Source organism: Lissotriton helveticus, chromosome 1_1 (assembly GCF_964261635.1).
Source record: "Lissotriton helveticus chromosome 1_1, aLisHel1.1, whole genome shotgun sequence".
In the NCBI taxonomy this organism is placed as follows: domain Eukaryota; kingdom Metazoa; phylum Chordata; class Amphibia; order Caudata; family Salamandridae; genus Lissotriton; species Lissotriton helveticus.
In genome coordinates, this window is record NC_136057.1 from 1866935587 (window position 1) to 1866953391 (window position 17805).

Below are 17805 nucleotides of genomic sequence, written 5' to 3' on the forward strand. Positions count from 1 at the left end.
CCCCTGCTGGGTGTCTGGACTCCCTCATCCCGGACCTCCCGACCTCCCAGTGCGAGGGTCCGGACATCAAAGGGCGCCAGACCTATAACCGAGGAGCCCCAGAGCAGGAGGGCAGTTGTATCCTGGAGTCGAGAGACACCGAGAAGAACTCATCCTTGACGGACTGCTGGCGCTGCCGCAGCCCTGCCTTGTGAACTATCGTCCTGCCTGCTGGCGCTGCCGCGGCCTTCTGCAACCTTCATCCTCGTGGAACCTGCTGGCGCTGCCGCGGCCCGTTGTAACTTCCATCTTCGTTGGGACCTGCTGGCGCTGCCGCGGCCCGTTGCCACCTACGATCTCTTCGGGACCTGCTGGCGCTGCCGCGGTCCGACCCGTCCGACCGCCGAGCTCGAGGATTGTGAGCTACCGCCGTTTCACCTCAGTACCCGTAGGTACCAAGACTGTCCCGCTACCCCCTTTCCCTACTAGAGACTAGAATTGAGAGGATCATCGTGTCCTGATCTCCTTGTATCGTACTACCTTACTTCAAGAACTGCCTATAAAAGGTGTTACTCTGATCTTCGTGTGGTGTCCATCTGTGGGGGGGGGAAGTTACTTGTCTGTACGATCGCTGGAGACGGCCCTCACCGGAGGCCTCTCCCCTTGTGCTCGGCCGACCCTCCAGGTCCCCGTCTAACAGGGTCTAATTTAGGATTACTCCTTGTATTCCCGGGGGGGAGGGGCGCTCCTTGCGTGACCTGTGCATGAGTACCCCATGAAACCATCAGCACTGGGCCACTGCTAACCTGCCGGGGCACGAACGTTCTGAAATGTTAAATGGGCAAGTTACATGGTAACGGAAATAAAAAAAAGGCGCAGGTGTCCTGCACCACTTGACCGTGAAGAATAGCTTCATGTTACAGACATTGTAGGCAAACATGTAAAAATACGATAGCTGTCATGTGTAGCTTAGTGTGCTATACAGGTGTTGCTTGAACATGCGATACCTTAAATGAGAGGCCAATCTCCCTGGACCATTGTGGTGGTTCTGCACTCATCTGGGATTTCCCGTTTGTCTGCTGGCTATGTGCCACCCTGCCTGTGACCTGGCAATCCGTGATCTCGGTCCTGGGACCCAACCTGCATAACTACCTATTTCGGAGTCTGGGTTGACGGAGTTCTTAACTGGCTAATTCAATAACTATGCTTAATATACATAAGCTAGATAAGGGACAAATGTCCATGCTGCTTCTCCTGGACTTCTCCACCTGGCTCCACACAGGTGACCTCTCTGGAGAAGCAAGCCCATAACGTGTGGGTCCTTCACAAAGTGAATTCAGTTTACCAGAAAGCTATGTCTGGCTAAAGATTGGCCGACAGATACTATTAAGACGTTATCCTGTCTGCCTTATTACACCTGCATTCTGTCCTAATGCGCTTGTAATGAGGCATGGATCTGTGGAGTACCGGTCTGCCAAACTAATCCTGGCCTTAGTTCCTTTTTTTCCCTCTTATTGTGTGCCTTTGTAGACTTTAACCACTTAAATATTGCCGTTGCCCCAGATAAATTTCTCACTAGTCCACCTTTTAGCGCGTATACTAGGCACTGGTTGTCCTCTTCTGCACTTAAAATCAGGAGGTTTAGTTTCTCTAGTCTTACACTTACTACTAGTATTTAGTTTGTGATGCCCCTCTCCTCGAATTGGAATTTCTAATGGATCTGGAAATGTTAAACGTATTGTGCATGCTGCAGGTATTAAAGCCAATTTCTTGTCGCATGTGCTTGCTTTGTATTGGGCACTCCTCTTAAACTGACATGTAACCCATGATGAAATCGATTCTGCCATATGAATCTTGCTGATTCTACCCCATACCGTTCCATTGTTATCTGAGGTTACTTTTTGGTACCATACATATTAAACTGGTCGTATTATTGCAGTTGCTAACGTCTTACTTGCCTGTTTCTTGTAGGAGTCTCGTCTCTGCGGCACTCTGGCCTTTGAGGTAAGTGGCAGTCTTTTCATAGCATCTAACACCAGTGAATTATCGTGGGTTTGACACTGGCACCAAAGTTGACTCTTAACATGGCCTGTGATGCTTTTATCATTAAAGCTGTCTGGGTGGGGATAATTAAAATTCGAAGTGAAGTGTAAGCTGTGGCAGTCTGCAGATGATGATAAATATGTTGGTAGGGACATCTGAAAAAGCGTGAAGATTACCAACGTCTCTGAGCAGGCTGCACGCTGGTGTGTGGGGGGTTAGTCCTGTGTTTAACGTGCTTTAACTCCCACTGTCAATGTACATGGATTTTTATTACATTCTGGTCCGTCAAACATCACATATTGCCATTTAAGGTACATACATATTTGGAAGACACATGCATCACAAACTTCATAGTCGTATAGTACCAAACAATTATCATTACAACTGTTGACCGTCGTATACATTCCTAGTACCAGGATCTGCCTCTACGTATACAGATTAATGCAAGAGCACATTGACATTTGTTACATGTATCCTGTACATATCCCATCTCTTGCAATACATCCCAACATAGATGTCTGGGTTGTGCTCCTGCTCAAGTCATGTGGTCAGTCCCTCGGTTGCATAGCTGTGAGGTACTGTACTAACTGGTCCCAAAAGTCCCTATGGCGGGAAGCTTGTGATAGTTCCTCCGCATGTTTTCAGTCTCTCCTTACAATGTCATGTCTGCATTGCGGTACACGTTTGTGTCCCCATCGCATTGCGTCTTAGCCAGCAGCAATGTTACCGCCAGGAGTTTGCGCCTTTGAGACAGTTAATCTTATAAATGCCTAAGAGGCACACTAATGGTGTGTTTGAGATTTAATGTACATTGATTTTAATGAGAACCTTTTTTGTCACCCCCAGTCTCTGCTCTACCGGACGTAAAAGTACTTGGAGTTCATCTCGCTTGAAACTGCCAGGTACGCTTGTTTTTTTTCTTTTTTTTTTTTCTTGAATAGTATTTTGTTTTGTCATGTGGGTTAAGGACCGCCAAATTCCACAATTCCAACAGATTCTTGTGGGTAGGGGGTCCTATGCTGTTTGATAGCAACACTTTGCTACTGCATTGTAGGGGGGCCTGTGTTCCATTGGAGGTCAAACTACTGGGCACGTGTAACAGTGACATTGCCAAGAGTTAACCAAAACAAATCTGGTTTTGGTTGGGGACTGTGGTTATGGATCCATTTGGGGTTGCCAGTCCCCAGGCATAGGCAGAGCAAGGCATTTGGCTTGCTTTGCTTAACACCTACCAACATGTGTTTGAACTCTTATGTCTTTTTGCTCCTCTAATCCAAAGCCTTTGATGTCAATATTATAAGAGTAGTGGACAGAAAGGATTTCTGAAAACTCAAATACTGAGGCTTTAGGACTAGTTGTGGAGCAGTAGACAAAACTTGTGATGCTGAACTCTGATTGAAGTCTTTTTTGTTTTTTAGATTGGAGCTTCAGAACACGCCCAGAATGGTAATTATCAACTAAGTTTTATAGGACTTGTTTGAGATTGGTCTGTGGCAATTTTAACATGGTGTAAATGGCTTAGTCAGCCTTTAGGATGAGGGTGGGAGGGGTGGCATATTTCAAAAAAATTGTAGACCTGTTAAGGAGGGTGGGGAGCTTGAGCGAGCCCCGGTGATGACTGGTATTTGCTACTCTTGACCGAGAGTATGATGAGAGCTAACCACACTTAATACTCTGAGGGCACGCTGACATCTTGCAGGGGCTTTGTTCGTAAAATGCTTTTACCTAATGGCTTTTGTTTCCCCCCCTTGACTGTAGAGTCCATCTGCCTTCGGGTGAATCCCTGCGCATATGTACATGGATTTTAATGAAAACCTTTTTTGTCACCCCCACTCTTTGCTCTACCGGATTTAAGAGTACTTGGAGTTCATCTCGCTTGAAACTGCCAGGTACGCTTGTGTTTTTTTTCTTGAATAGTACTTTGGTGGTCCTTACCCCACATGGGAAAAACAAATTCCAACAGATTCTTGTGGGTAGGGGGTCCTAAGCTGTTTGATAGCAACACTTGGCTACTGCATTGTTGGGGGGGGGGGCTGTGTTCCATTGGAGGTCAACTACTGGGCACGTGTAACAGTGACATTGCCAGGAGTTATCCAAAGCAAAACTGGTTTTGGTTGGGGACTGGTTATGGATCCATTTGGGGTTGCCAGGCCCCAGGCATAGGCCGACCAAGGCATTTGGCTCGAGCTTTGCTTGGAACACCTACCAACCTGTGTTTTTTGAACTCTTGTCTTTTTGCTCCTCTAATCCAAAGCCCTTGATGTCAATATTATTATAAGAGTAGTGGACAGAAAGGATTTCTGAAAACTCAAATACTGAGGCTTTAGGACTAGTTGCGGAGCGGTAGACAAAACTTGTGATGCTGAACTCTGATTGAAATGTCTTTTTTTTTTTTTTTTAGATTGGAGCTTCAGATGCGCCTAGAAGGGTAATTATCAACTAAGGGCCAGATGTAGGTAGCCAAATACCGGTCGGTAACGGCCGAAAATACCAATTTTCGGCCGTTACTGACCGGTATTTGCATTTCGACATGTAGGGGCTCAAAAAAACTACAGTCTGTAAATTTACAGAGTCGGTAAATAAGAAATGGTAAAAATGCATTTTGAGAAGTAGGTAACCTCTAAAATACCGATTTTTCATGAAAATCGGTATTTAGAGTCTGTATTTACCATGGATTGAAAGCAGGTGGTAACCAGGTGCAGGCTATAAAAAAGGACCCAAAATGCAACAGTTTGACCAGAATGGCGGCATTCTATGTGATTGCGAGGCGGCTACGGCTACTACAGACAGGAGAGAGGGTCTGGAGAAGGGAGGAGCAAGTCTACAGATAGAGGATTACCCTATTCCAACTCACTGATGCAGAGATTCAGCAAAGGTACAGGCTACATCCCCAAACCATCCTGGACTTGATCAGGGACCTGCACCCACTTTTGGAGCATCCAACCCCAAGGGCACACGCCATCCCACCCCATGTGCAGGTGCTGTGTAGCCTACACCTGCTTGCCTCTGGCAGTTACCAGAGTGTCATTGCTGCGGTAGGTGGGGTGTCCCAGAGCTGCCTGTCCCGCTTCTTTAGGAAGTTCCTAGAGGCCATGATTCAGCGAATGCATCACTACATCACCTTTCCTGAAACGTACGCAGAACTGCTCAGGACAAAGACAGGGTTCTATCAAATAGCGCACTCCCCAACGTCATCGGGTGCATTGATGGCACCCACATTCCAATTTGCCCACCTGCTGACAGAGTACATCTACAGAAACCGAAAATCATCCCACACCATAAATGTGCAAGTTATCTGCGATGCCAACTACATCATCATGGATATAGTGGCCAAGTTTCCAGTCAGTACCCACGACTCCAACATTTTCCAGAATAGTGGGATCTACGCACGCCTGACTGTGGGGGAATTTGGCGAAGGCTACTTGCTAGGTAAAACAGTGTGTTACACTCCCATGATACATGTTTCAGATGTATGTGAATGTGTGCAGGTGTGTAAAGCTTTTCTTATTTTTAAATAAGGGATAGTGCATATGCCATCCGGTCCTTCATCCTAACACCCTACCTCAACCCTTCAACCCTCAGCCAGAGGCGATACAACAGGGCACACAAATCCACCAGGAACATTGTGGAGCGAACATTTGGCGTGTGGAAAAGCAGGTTCTGCTGCCTCCACTAAAGTGGAGGGGCACGCCAGTACACACCAGTGACCTGCTGCAAGATAATTTCAACCTGTGCAATGTTGCACAACCTTGCCATGAAGAAGGGCACCGAGGTGGAATTATCAGATTATGAGGACAATGATGACGAACAAGCACTGCCTGAATCCAACACTGCAGGAGTTGCAATACCAACAGATGGCAGACACAGACGGGAAGAGATCACACGCAACTACTTTTAAGTAAGTAAAGAGACACAGACAGGTTGAGTATGCACCCAAGGTAGTTTAATTTTGTCACTACGCAGGTTCCAAAAGCACAATTGTGCAACTCAAACAGTATGCATTCAAAGGTGTTAGTCCTGGGTCACTTCCCCATTAACTGATTTACTAATTTTCGTCCACGCCTACCAGTGCCAGATGTTTGTGGCTGGCTGTCTTCACTTGGCGTTTGGGCTGCTGCCTCACCCTGGCGCCTGCTGCTCCTCCGTGTCTCTACGACAAGGGGGCTTGCCATGCTGTCCCTACTTGTTCTCCCTTCACTCTCTGGCACATCCAGAGCAGCAGTTTGTGCTGCTTGTGCATTTATCAGCACTGGTCAGAATAGCAATGCCCCTAGTAACCTCATTGCTATTTAGCGTGAGTCCCTCCCGCATGTTAATGCACCTCCTGCATAGCAGGGAAGTGGCTGTGGCCAGGCGGTTGATGGCTTTATTTTGTTGCTGCGCACGCTGGTTCTCCTTGCGCCTTGATGCAAATTACTTATCTAGTTTGGTGCACAGAAGCTGCACCGATTGTGACATATCATGCATCCCTGCTGCAATATCCTTGTTGACATCAACTGCTTCTCTGATGCCCTTCCCTATGTCTTCCATATTGTTGTTTAGGGTCCTCCATTTGGCATTGGACAGACATGATGGCCTTTCCCTGCATCCTTTGGATCTTCACCATGCTCCCCTCCAGGCCACGGAACACACTGGGACCCTCCACACGTGCAGCTACACTGCTTTCTCGGAGCCTGCGGCGTCTGGAAACATTACGGGACACCTCTGCACTGGACTGCAGTGCGCCAGTGCTACCTTCACCAGGCAAGGTGTGTGTGTCTTCCCCCTCCATGTCACCTGCTGATGACTCCATTTCCAATAGTGGGGAAACAACATGCCTCCTGCTCTGTTGTGCGGCAGGTGTTGTCACAGGCAGTGATGCTGGCATTTCTGGGGATGACAGTAACAGAGGGGATTGTGTACGTTCTGGGGACGCCTGCAACTCTGGAGCCATTTCTGTGTCTTGGGATGGTGGCTGTGTACTTGGTGCACCCGTGTCCTCTGATACATTCTGTGCACTTGGACCGGACTCCTGACTCTCATCCCTCTCTGGTGCCGTGCTTTCAGTCTCCCGGAAACGCCTGTGAGATGTCTCACCTGTGGACATATGAGCGTACATTAGCTCAGCCACTACAGTTAAATAATTTTCACTTGAACAATGTACATGTTGCCTACGCTTCTTTCTGGAATCATTTCCCTAACTTGCTTGTTGCTATGCTGCATGACATTGACTTTCATTTCCTGCTTACATGTCCCATAATGCATTGCTCCTGTGTAGTGCTAGCTGTACTGGACTGGGGTTCACTTAGCCACATAGGGTAAAGGGAAGGATGATTGTGTGGGGGGGATTGCTGTGCATGCGTCTTACCTTTTCTGCTGGCAGCTCTGGCTGAGCTGTCTACTTCTCCCAGTCCGCAGACGCTTTCAGGTTCTATGGTTGAGCTCACCATCTCCTCCAGGTCAGTTAGGAGGTGGGCTGGGTTCTTCCCTCCACCAGTTTTGCTTGCCTGCTTGTGGTGTTCAGACTTTTTTTGTTTGGTCAGGCTCCTGAGGTCGTACCACCTCTCTTTAAGGTCCTCTATGTCTCTAGGAGTCACTCCAACTGCATTAACTTTATCTTGAATGTGCAGCCAAATGTTCCTTTTTGCAGACTCCGCCACAGTGAGGGACTGCCTGCCAAACAGTTTTCTGTACTCCTTCACCACCTCCTCAACCAGGACCTGCAGCTCCATGCTGCTGAATTTCAGTTCCTCTTCCTCTCTGGCTGATCTTTGTCTGTGCTGCTTGCCATTTTTCTAATTTAAAAGTGCACAAAACTCGTTCTACTGCTCAGGGTCTCAGCTCCGCTCCAACTGCCTCTCCAGAAGCTTCTAATTAGTTGCAGCTGCCTGTGTAGCGACTTCCTGGTAGGGAGGGGGAGGGTGGTGGCACACCTGGTTGGCTGCCTGAATCAGTTTAACTTTTCTTTGGTTTCAGATTCGGTATTTCCCACTCATTCCAATGGGCCAAAATGCCCATTGGATTGAATGGGAAATTCCGATTCGGTAAATATCGAATGACCGATTCTGATTTTTACCGATTCGGTAAAAAATACTGTTTTTTTTTAAATCTTTTTTTTTTACTTTTTTACCTACATTGCATTTACAGACTCATAAATACAGAATCGGTAAAATTCAGTATTTATGAATCGGTAAAATGCAATTACCTACATCTGGCCCTAAGTTTTATAGGACTTGTTTGAGATTGGGCTGTGGCAATTTTAACATTGTGTAAATTGCTTAGCCAGCCTTTAGGCTGAGGGTGGGAGGGATAGGCCTATTTAAAAAAATTAGTTTGTAGAGACATGTTAAGGAGGATGGGGAGCTTGAGCGTGCTGTTGTGAGGACTGGTATTTTCTACTCTTGACCAAGAGTATGATGAGAGCTAACCACACTTAATACTGTGAGGGCACGCTGACATCTTGTAGGGGCTTTGTTCGTAAAATGATTTTACCTAATGGCTTTTTTCCAATGGGTGCTACTGCTAATTCCATTAACCGAATTAACAATTGTTAGAACACATCAGTCTTTAACATCTCTTAATGCGATCAGCCTCTGACCAGTTTCTGCTGTCCTGTCTCTTTTCAGAGTGCATCGTTTGCGACTGGAGAACAGATGAGCCGGGTTAGTAAATGTGAACTCAGCATTAGGTTTTTTTAATTGACTTTTGTATGTAAAGCTGGATGCCAGCATGGGCCAGTCCTGATTATTGGCTTGGTTGTTAATGACATTGTACCTTTTCAAGCTGTTGCTTATCGTCCGTAGAATAGCTTGATTTGCTTTTTTTAGCCTCCTACGTATCTGGTAGGACATTACTCATGTGAACCTACAACAGATGCCCTATACACTACACTACTGTGCCCTAGGGCTGCCTTGTCTTGTGAACCAAAGTTATTTAACAATCCTTATGGAATAATTCAAATGAAATTTGTGGTGAAAAACGAATCTGTTCTCCAATCCAGTTGATTGTGGATGCTAATTCTTTTCACAAATGTCATCTTCACATTTGTGTAGTACAACATAAGTTGGTGGTCTTGTTAATGACCATTCAAACCCAATGAATTTCAGGTCAAGAAAACCCTTCGTCAGGGGCCACAATCAAAATATAACATTTACTCGCAGGAAGTACGTCATTTGACTCCTTGTGCAGGTCTACCATAGCAATACTCCGTGTTACGGTGGGGATTTGAAATGAGACTGGATCACTGTAAAAACAGATCACAGTTGTGAAAAGAATTCGCCATCCACAATCCTCTGAATTCAAGAACTGACTTCTTTTCGCCACAAGTTTCATTTGAATTCAAAGTTGATTGTTGAGAATCTTCAGCCCTAGGGACCAGTAGTGCAGTGTCTAGGACATGTATGTTCTAGTTTCTTTTTTTCCTATTTATCAAGCCTTGGACTAGGGTGGACACCTTTCCAAGTTGTGCAGAGTTAGGGGCAGATTTATGTTGGGAATGTGCCACGTTTGCGTCACGCAACTGCGGCGTAAACGTGGCGCATCCCTACGACCCATTTACAACGTGATGCATCTAGGCAGATGCGTCACGTTGTAAAGCTCTGCGCCACTTGTGGGCGTTCCGGCGCAGGGTGGGCGTTCCGGGGCAGGTGCGCCTCGCAAAAGTGGCTGAGTGAAATCTATAAGATTTCACTCAGTCACTTTCAGGCCAATGCTGCGTCAAAACCCTGCGCCTGCTTGAACCAGGCGTAGGTCTTGACGCAGCATTGTAAAGATGGGGCACCCCCGAGGCTAGCTGGAGCTGCGTCACGCTTGCGACGCAACTCCAGCAATGCGCCACCTTTACGGCACAGATGCGTCACGCATCTGTGCCGTTTTTGCCCCATGGTGCGCCGCATTGTAAATGCGGCGCACCCTGGGTGGCGGAGCAGCGTCGCAAAATAACTGGCGCATCCCTGGGGATGCGCCAGTTATCATAAATCTGCCCCTTAATTTTAAGATATTTTGATTGTCACGTACATAAGTGAATCACAAACAGATGTCTTCATAGGGCAGTACTAATGCCGGGGCTTGTTGACTGGTACCATTTGGCAAAATGGTATGTCATTTTCAACGCTTCTAGACCTGCAAGAGTTCTTCCTCTGCCCATTTTGTGTCAGTTCTGCACTTTGAGAAGGACTGATTGGTACAGTGATGGCCAAACCCGATGGCTTCTGTTGGAGTGCATAGTACTTAGTGTTGACTTGTGATCTGTACATGATGATTAGAATCAGGTCGCCGATCCATATGAGGATACATTTATTAACCTGATACAGATGCCAGTTTAGCTATAGTGTTTCGACAAAACTAGTGTTCCTTTTCTGAACTGTTTATTTTTATTCCCAGGTGCTACAAGTGTCTTCTCTTTTGGATTGCTGCCTACTGGTAAGTTTACCTTGGTTATTTGGGGGTAACCTTAGAATCCTTACTTGGGCATAAGCAGGTTTACACTCTTTGTGAACTGCTGCTGTGCATTCCTAGTCTGTACCACTGATGCATGGTTAAACAGTCCTCCATTTCAACACTGCCCTTATGCAAATCCTCACATCGTAGCTTTTTGTCTGATGGTATGTGTGGCTGTATATGCACATGCCCTCATTCTTCTGCCATTTAGTGTTTGGTCTGGAGCTGAGCAGATTTTTCTTCAAATAAGTCTTTCGAGTCACGAGACAGTGACTCCTCAGTGATGTTGTGCATGGGCATCGCCGTGCTTGTCTCTGCTCCTAACTGTCCATTATGATTCTTTCCTGTCTGACAGTGTTCTCAATTGTGCTTTTCCCCTTCTGCACTCTATTTTTGTCTGTTCGTACCTCGACCACCTTTTGGGGTGCTACCCAGCTCTGGCCCTCTTTCCCATGTGTCACCATCCATTGAAGATGCGTTACTAATTGAATGTACACCATTAAGACTTTGCCCGCATAGCCATGCAAAGTACCTGTACACGGATCATAGCAGTGTGCAACCTGTGCCTTTTTTCCCCCAACCATAAAGAAGCAGACTGCGACTCGTGTAAAATAGTTGTGGTCTAAAAACCCTTTAGGATCGTATGTTGGAAATGTCTCAAAAGAATAGGGGGTGACATTCCTGATGTTTTCGGCTCAGCATATGCCCAGGATAAGCCATCCACTAAAGATTTCTCTAATGATAAAAGCTCTGTCATAGAACTGGGTATGGAGATGCACAAACTCCCATCTGACCAACACGTGTAGTACTAGGACCTCTGTTCAAGTCTGCCACAAAATATTCCCTGTTCCCTCTATCGGAGTTCACCGGACCACCACTACTTTCGGGCCGTGGTTGGATCCGAAAAACTGAGCCAGATGCCCCACCCTTGGGTCTGGCACCAAAAATTCGATCCCAAGGTTGAACCTTCAGTATTGACCTCTTTGGACTGAGGACATTCTTCAGTATCAAACTAATCCACCTTTGTGTCGAGCAAGGAACCGTTCCAAATCAAACTTCGGTAGCAAAACTTTTAGAGCCGAAAGACTCCAGACCGTCACTGGCTTCAATCTCTCCTGTCTAACCCATTCTGGGGAAAAATTTGTCGGATAAAGATTAAAATTCAAGAAGGAACTGGTCTGATTCTTGCCTCTGCCACCAAAGAGGACATTTACATTTGAGACCCTAGACATTCCTGTTCCTCCCAAAAGGACAAAGGATAAAGCCACCAGTCCTAAATACCATTCTCCACCAGTCGCTACCACCTCGCCTCCACCACAGTCCAACACATGACCTTGATGCTTTACCTCCAGGGTCATCACATTCAGACTAGTTTAGGGGGACCATTAGGAGATCCTAACCTGTGGGATATGTGACCCTGATCACACTTCCATTGATCCACATTTATATCCAGCTTGTCCCTCCCGAAGATGCTCCATTCATCAGGTTCTGGCTAGGGCAGTGATGAGCTGCATAAAGCTCCTCTAGAGCAAGATTTTCTATTTGACATCTCTTCCACTCACAAGGACACACAGTATTCGCCCATGCATCCTGGCATAAGGCATGCTAAGAGAACCCCTTCAAAGACCAGGTCAGCACCCCATGGGTAGACACAAAATGTTGACCCCTTTATCGAGACACTGCTTCTGCTGGACTAAATTGTTGCGGCTACTGGGGACTTCACCTCCTGAGGTAAAGCAAGCGCATAGATGAGGCTGGTAAGAGTCTCAGCCAATCACTGGCCTTGCCAATTCACAAGCCCTTCTAGCCTGCTTTGAAGGACCCATTGGGATTAAATGAGCAAACTCTTGCGGTACCTACCTGTGCAATACTATCAGAGGCCAACAGATTGCTGCAGAAGGGCAGGCCAACCATTCCATCCACACTGTCCTAGACGCAGCAGATACAGCAGCTAGAGGTACGAATACCAGCATGCTTATTTAAAGATGCACATGGCTTGGAGTTTATAGATTTAAGCCATGGGTCTAATAGGCAGTTTTAAATATGCCTTTTAAGTGTACCTTTATGGACCGCAGGTAGATGCTACCGTGACCAAATAAGACCGACCCAGAAGGCCATGGGAGCGTTACAAACAGCCACTTCCAGAGGTGCGCTTTGTTGCTTAGGCTACAGAGGTGCATATGAATCTCCCTCAACAGACCAATCCTCTTCCCAACAAACCAACCCAGTCCACCTACAGTGAGCATTATTTTAGAGCCTCCTTTAAAGGAGGGAACCAAGGAAGGGGGCAGAGATACCTTCTCATGTGGAGCAACACCCACTGCAGAGCAGTGACTACCCAAACCTACCCTACAATTCCTTTTGGGGGGCATGCTACAGTCCTTCTACCAAGCCTGGGACTCCATCACCACAGACAAGGTGGTACTAGCCATTATCCAACCTGGCTCATTACCCTACCGGCCAACATTCCATCTTGCTCTAAAGTTATCACAGGAACATCTTTAACACTCCTCAAACTAGGTCTAAACCTTTTTCAAGGGGGCAATACAACATGTCCCTCTTCGAGGCTCGGGCTTATATTCGCAATGCTTTGCGGTTCCCCAAAAGACTGGTTGCCAAGATCAGTCTTTAGTCTCAGACCTCCAAACCACTGCATCCCATTGGAAACACTTCATATGGTCACTACAGGATGTTATACACTTCTGTAGTAGGGGATCTCTGTGTATAGAATAGTCCCGCCCATGTGCGAGGACCCCGGCAATCAAAAATAATCTCTTAAGTTGTCGGAAAATTGCAGAACTGCAAAGACACTTAAGAGAAAATTTAAAGACAAAAAATGCAGCCTATATTCACAGGCTACACTGTCCAGTACTTCAACTAGAAAATTCCACCAAAAATCCACAAACAGCAAAGCCTGTCCAGATTCCCCTTGCTTTAACAGCAAACACCCTCAGAAATGATAGAGAGGAAGGCATGGACAGACAAGCCCCATAGGCTGCCATTCTGTGGCTTAAATAGGATACTGTGCCTTTAAGAGAACTTTCCAGAACTTCTCCCAGTATCCCAGAATGCATAGCAGGTCCCTCTTACTTTCAGTTCTTTTTTCCGGCTCCTGCTTACAGGACCCTGTGCATTGAGCTCTCCCTTTTTCAAGGGTTTATTGGACTTTTTTACACTTTTTGGATTTAAAAGTGTTCTCATTTGATTCTTGGTGTTTCCTTTTCACTTCTGTGTGTTTGTTCAGGCTTTTAGGGATCTAAAATGCCTGCTTTATTCGACAAGTGCCCAGCATGTGGAAGGAAGAAGGCCAAGACTGATTCACACGACGTCTGCATTCTTTGCCTCCCTGATGATCATGTCCCTGAAGATTGTGACATCTGCCAGACCTTTTCTACAAGGACCCTGAGGGAAAGGCAGAAGATTAGGCTCCAAGGCCTGGAAGAGAGGCGACTGCAGGCTGCAGGTGGGTCTGGGCAGGCTGGGAAGGCTCCCTCTGCCCCTGCTGAGGCCTCTGGGGGGCTCCCCAGAGGCAGGAAGACCAGCAAAAGGTCCCGGTGACGTCGATAGCATCGACGACGACGTCGAGAGGGATGACGACGATGTGTTCCCCTTCTCTCCGCGTCGAGACAGCGTGGAAGATCGACGTCGAGAGGCCTGGCTAGGCCGCCGTCGAAGTCACCACCGACGGCGTCGTCGAAGTCGAGGCGTCGACGAAGACACCGGCGCTCGCCGTCGACCAGTTCGACGTCGAGGGGATCCTCGGCGTCGAGGACCGTGAGGAAGCGGTTGTCGAGGAGAAAGAGTCGACGCTCGCCGTCGAGGTCTGACCGCTTGTCGTCGAGGGGGCGACGTTCGTCGTCGAGGAAGAAACACTCGCCGTCGAGGAGACGGCGTTCGACGCCAGAGTCGAGGGATCGCCGTTCCAACCTGAAAAACGACGCTCGACGTCGAGCAGGAAGAGATCAGCGTCACCAAGGATCTCAACCTCCTCTAAGAGGCGCAGGAGGGATTCTGGCGCCAAAAGTCATGCTGGATCTGGTGGAGGACGTCGGAGGCGTCGCTCACGCTCTGGAGGGTCTGGATCACAGGCCCCTCCCTCGAAGAAGTCATCGGGCACGGTGTACTCGGTGGTATATACGCCGCCAAGGCCGGTGACCCCTCCTCCTCCTCTACCGAAGGAGGCTCCTCCGGCTAAGCCGCCTCTCCCCTCCCTGTCTCCCGCGGGGCAGCCTCCACCTCCGGTCCCTCCTCATAGGCCGCCGAGGTCGGTGTCGCTGCCTCTGCTTCCGACACCTCCTAAGGGTACGCCTACCCCGAAGCCCCAAGACAGGCCACGGAAGACGCCTCCACGGAAACCGGTGGAGCGCCCACGTGCTGGGAGGTCGCGCTCCCGCTCCAGGAGAAGGGAACGTTCGCGTCACAGGTCTTCCACCTGCTCTAGACGGCGCCACAGGAGACACAGGTCTCGTTCACGGACCCGGTCGTCTGGGACCAGGGACTACTCCCCGACCTTGTCAGATTCTCCGGACACGAGGGTTTCACCGGTCGACGATCTGGTGTCCTTCCAGGACGTGCTGTTACGGGGTGCGGCGAAATTGGGCATTACTCTGACGGTGCCCACTCCAAAGACTTCGGTCATCTTCGAGACGCTCCATCAGAAGCATTTGTCTCGGCCGTTACTGCCACTGGTGCCGGGCCTGGAAGAACCGGCCCTGGATCTTTTCCTCACTCCAGCAGTGACGAAGGCGGCGCCTTCCAGACTGCAGAAGAAGTACCGGGCTCCGGACTCGGACCCGGTCTTTCTCAGGCTGGAACCCCCGCCAGACTCGGTGATTATGACGGCGGCGTGCAAACAGCATGCCACCACGCCTTCCTCCACGGTTCCGCCAGATAAGGAATCTAGGTGGTTGGATTCATCTGGGAGAAGAGTTTGTGGGACCTCGGCGACCTCAATGAAAGCAGCTAGTGCCACTGCCTTGCTGGGTCGGTTTGACAGAGCCCTCTGGGAATCCCTTCAACAATTTGTGGAGCTTCTTCCGCGGGACAAGCGTGAAGACTTCCAGGAGGTGCTTAACGAAGGAATGTTGGTGGCGAATCAAGTCATCAGCGCTGCAGCCGACTCTTCTCTTCTGGCGGCGCATGGTTTCTGCCACGGAATAAACCAGCGACGACATGCATGGCTCCGCCTTACGTCTCTGAAACCGGACGCTCAGCAGAGGGTTGCCAATCTGCCATTCTCTGGCGAAACCCTGTTCGGGAAGCACGCTGATGACGAAATGGCCCGCATGAAGGCGGAGGCTGAAACGCTCACAGCGGTGGGTTTGGAGAAGCCCAAGGAGACCAAGAAGACGTACCGTCCGTTCCAGCGCCGGTTCGGTGGTCAAGGCAGGGGGCGTGGCCAGTCTTCTGGACAACAACAGCAGCAGTTCAGAAGACCATTCCAGAAACGCCAGAGGGGCAGAGGCGGCCATCAGTCGGCACCAGCGACTAAGGGCCGGGCCGGGTCGAGGCCCTGAGCACTTACTTCAAGACAACTGTTACCCGCTCCGGTGGGGGGAAGCATTCAATCTTTTCTGGCAGAGTGGAGAAAAATTACTCAGGACAAGTGGGTGCTGAATATTGTTTGCAATGGATACAGTCTTCGGTTCACCAGCCCTCCTCCATCGATCCCTCCGGTCGGCTCGCAGTATCAGCTGCGCGAGCTCCAGGCGGAGGCCGATATCCTGTTAAGGAAAAGGGCGATCGAAGTCGTACCTCTGTCTCAAAGAGGAAGAGGTCTGTACTCCCGGTTTTTTCTGGTTCGAAAAAAGGACAAGAACGAGTTCAGGCCCATTCTGGATTTGCGACAAGCAAACAAGTGGATTCGCAGGGAAAAGTTTCGCATGCTGTCGTTGCATCAGATTTATCCTCAGCTGCAACGGGGAGACTGGCTGTGTGCCATAGACCTCCAGGATGCTTACTTCCATGTGCCCATTGCACACAAACACAGGAAGTTCCTGCGGTTCCAAGTCGGCGCCAATCACTATCAATACACAGTACTGCCATTCGGACTGAAATCTGCGCCGAGGACATTCTCAAAGTGCATGGCGGTGGTAGCCGCTCACCTACGGAGGAACAAGGTGTTTGTCTACCCATACCTGGACGACTGGTTGATCAAGGCCTCCTCCACGGAAGCGCAAGCGCACTTCCAGAAGACGTGCGTTCTCTTGAACAAGCTGGGGTTGCACATCAACATGTCCAAGTCGGTTCCGACTCCAGTCCAGTGCATTCAGTACTTGGGAGCCTCCATCGATACGCTGTCAGCAATCGTGTCTCCTTCGGAGGAGCGACGATTATCACTGCTTCGGAAGGCTCGGGCTCTCATGACCGCTCCATCCACGACAGTGAGGACGGTGTCTTCTCTACTGGGATCGATGGCCTCCTGTATCTTCCTGACGCCACATGCACGGCTGCACATGAGACCGTTGCAAGAGTGCTTGGAGGATCAGTGGGATCAGAGGAGAGGATGTTGGGACGACAAGATACGTCTATCTCTGCATGCTCTTCAGTCTCTGAAGTGGTGGTGTTCAGCGGAGAATCTCCTCAGAGGGGTTCCCTTCCACAAGGACATTCCCACTCAGGTTATCGTGACGGATGCTTCTCTCCAGGGCTGGGGAGCGCATTCCGGAGACCTACAGATTCAAGGAACGTGGTCCCCGACGGAGTCCACGTACCACATCAATTTCCTGGAACTCAGAGCTGTTCACTTGGCACTGAAGGCCTTTCACCCGTCCTTCCAGACCGACTCTCTACTTGTGCAAACGGACAATACGACCACAATGTATTACCTCAACAAGCAGGGAGGCTCGAGGTCACGCACCCTGTCGCAGGAGGCGCAGACGATCTGGCGCTGGCTTCTGGCTCGAGGACTGACGATAACGGCTACCCATCTGCCAGGTGTGCAGAATGTTCAGGCAGACGCACTGAGCAGACTGATTCAGGAAAACCACGAATGGGTCATAAACGACGAAGTACTAGGAGAAGTCTTCGCAAGGTGGGGGACTCCAGACGTAGATCTGTTCGCCACCGCCGAAAACAGCAAATGCCGAGGCTTCGCCTCCAGGTACTACCAGCTGGGGAACGCGTTATGGATCAACTGGTCGAACAGCTTTCTGTACGCTTTTCCACCCATTCCCCTGATTCCGACGGTTCTCATCAAGCTGTCCCAGTCCAGGGCGCGGATGATACTGATTGCCCCGGAATGGCCCAGACAGTGGTGGTTCACGGACCAGCTTCACCGGTCTCTCCTTCCTCACATTCGGCTGTCGTGCAGGCCGGAACTTCTCACGAAGTTCGGGGGGCTGATGTTGCACCCCAACCTCTCGT

The 17805-nt window shown here is 49.1% G+C and overlaps 1 protein-coding gene and 4 non-coding genes across 8 annotated transcripts in view; all 5 read left to right on the top strand.

The window, feature by feature from the left end:
* Positions 1-17805, top strand: part of LOC144754265 (uncharacterized) — a 68473-nt gene that overhangs the window by 45832 nt on the left and 4836 nt on the right. The window contains exons 5-11 of one of the 4 annotated variants that reach the window (XM_078641916.1): positions 1951-1983; positions 2869-2924; positions 3441-3468; positions 3781-5920; positions 6565-6770; positions 8628-8663; positions 10384-10422. In XM_078641916.1, the coding sequence (XP_078498042.1) occupies positions 1951-1983; positions 2869-2924; positions 3441-3468; position 3781 (118 nt within the window). In that variant the 3' untranslated portion in view covers positions 3782-5920; positions 6565-6770; positions 8628-8663; positions 10384-10422. Of the gene's footprint in view, positions 1-1950; positions 1984-2868; positions 2925-3440; positions 3469-3568; positions 6771-8627; positions 8664-10383; positions 10423-17805 lie in introns of those variants that run through there. The other 3 variants (XM_078641908.1, XM_078641899.1, XM_078641892.1) reach the window with 3 other exon arrangements.
* On the top strand, positions 1800-1875 carry LOC144780888 (small nucleolar RNA SNORD47). The gene has a single exon (XR_013600827.1). It is a non-coding gene; the product is annotated as a small nucleolar RNA SNORD47 (small nucleolar RNA).
* LOC144780916 (small nucleolar RNA SNORD74) lies at positions 2139-2219 on the top strand. The gene has a single exon (XR_013600834.1). It is a non-coding gene; the product is annotated as a small nucleolar RNA SNORD74 (small nucleolar RNA).
* Positions 3300-3367, top strand: LOC144781124 (small nucleolar RNA SNORD75). The gene has a single exon (XR_013600884.1). It is a non-coding gene; the product is annotated as a small nucleolar RNA SNORD75 (small nucleolar RNA).
* Positions 4275-4345, top strand: LOC144781132 (small nucleolar RNA SNORD75). The gene has a single exon (XR_013600888.1). It is a non-coding gene; the product is annotated as a small nucleolar RNA SNORD75 (small nucleolar RNA).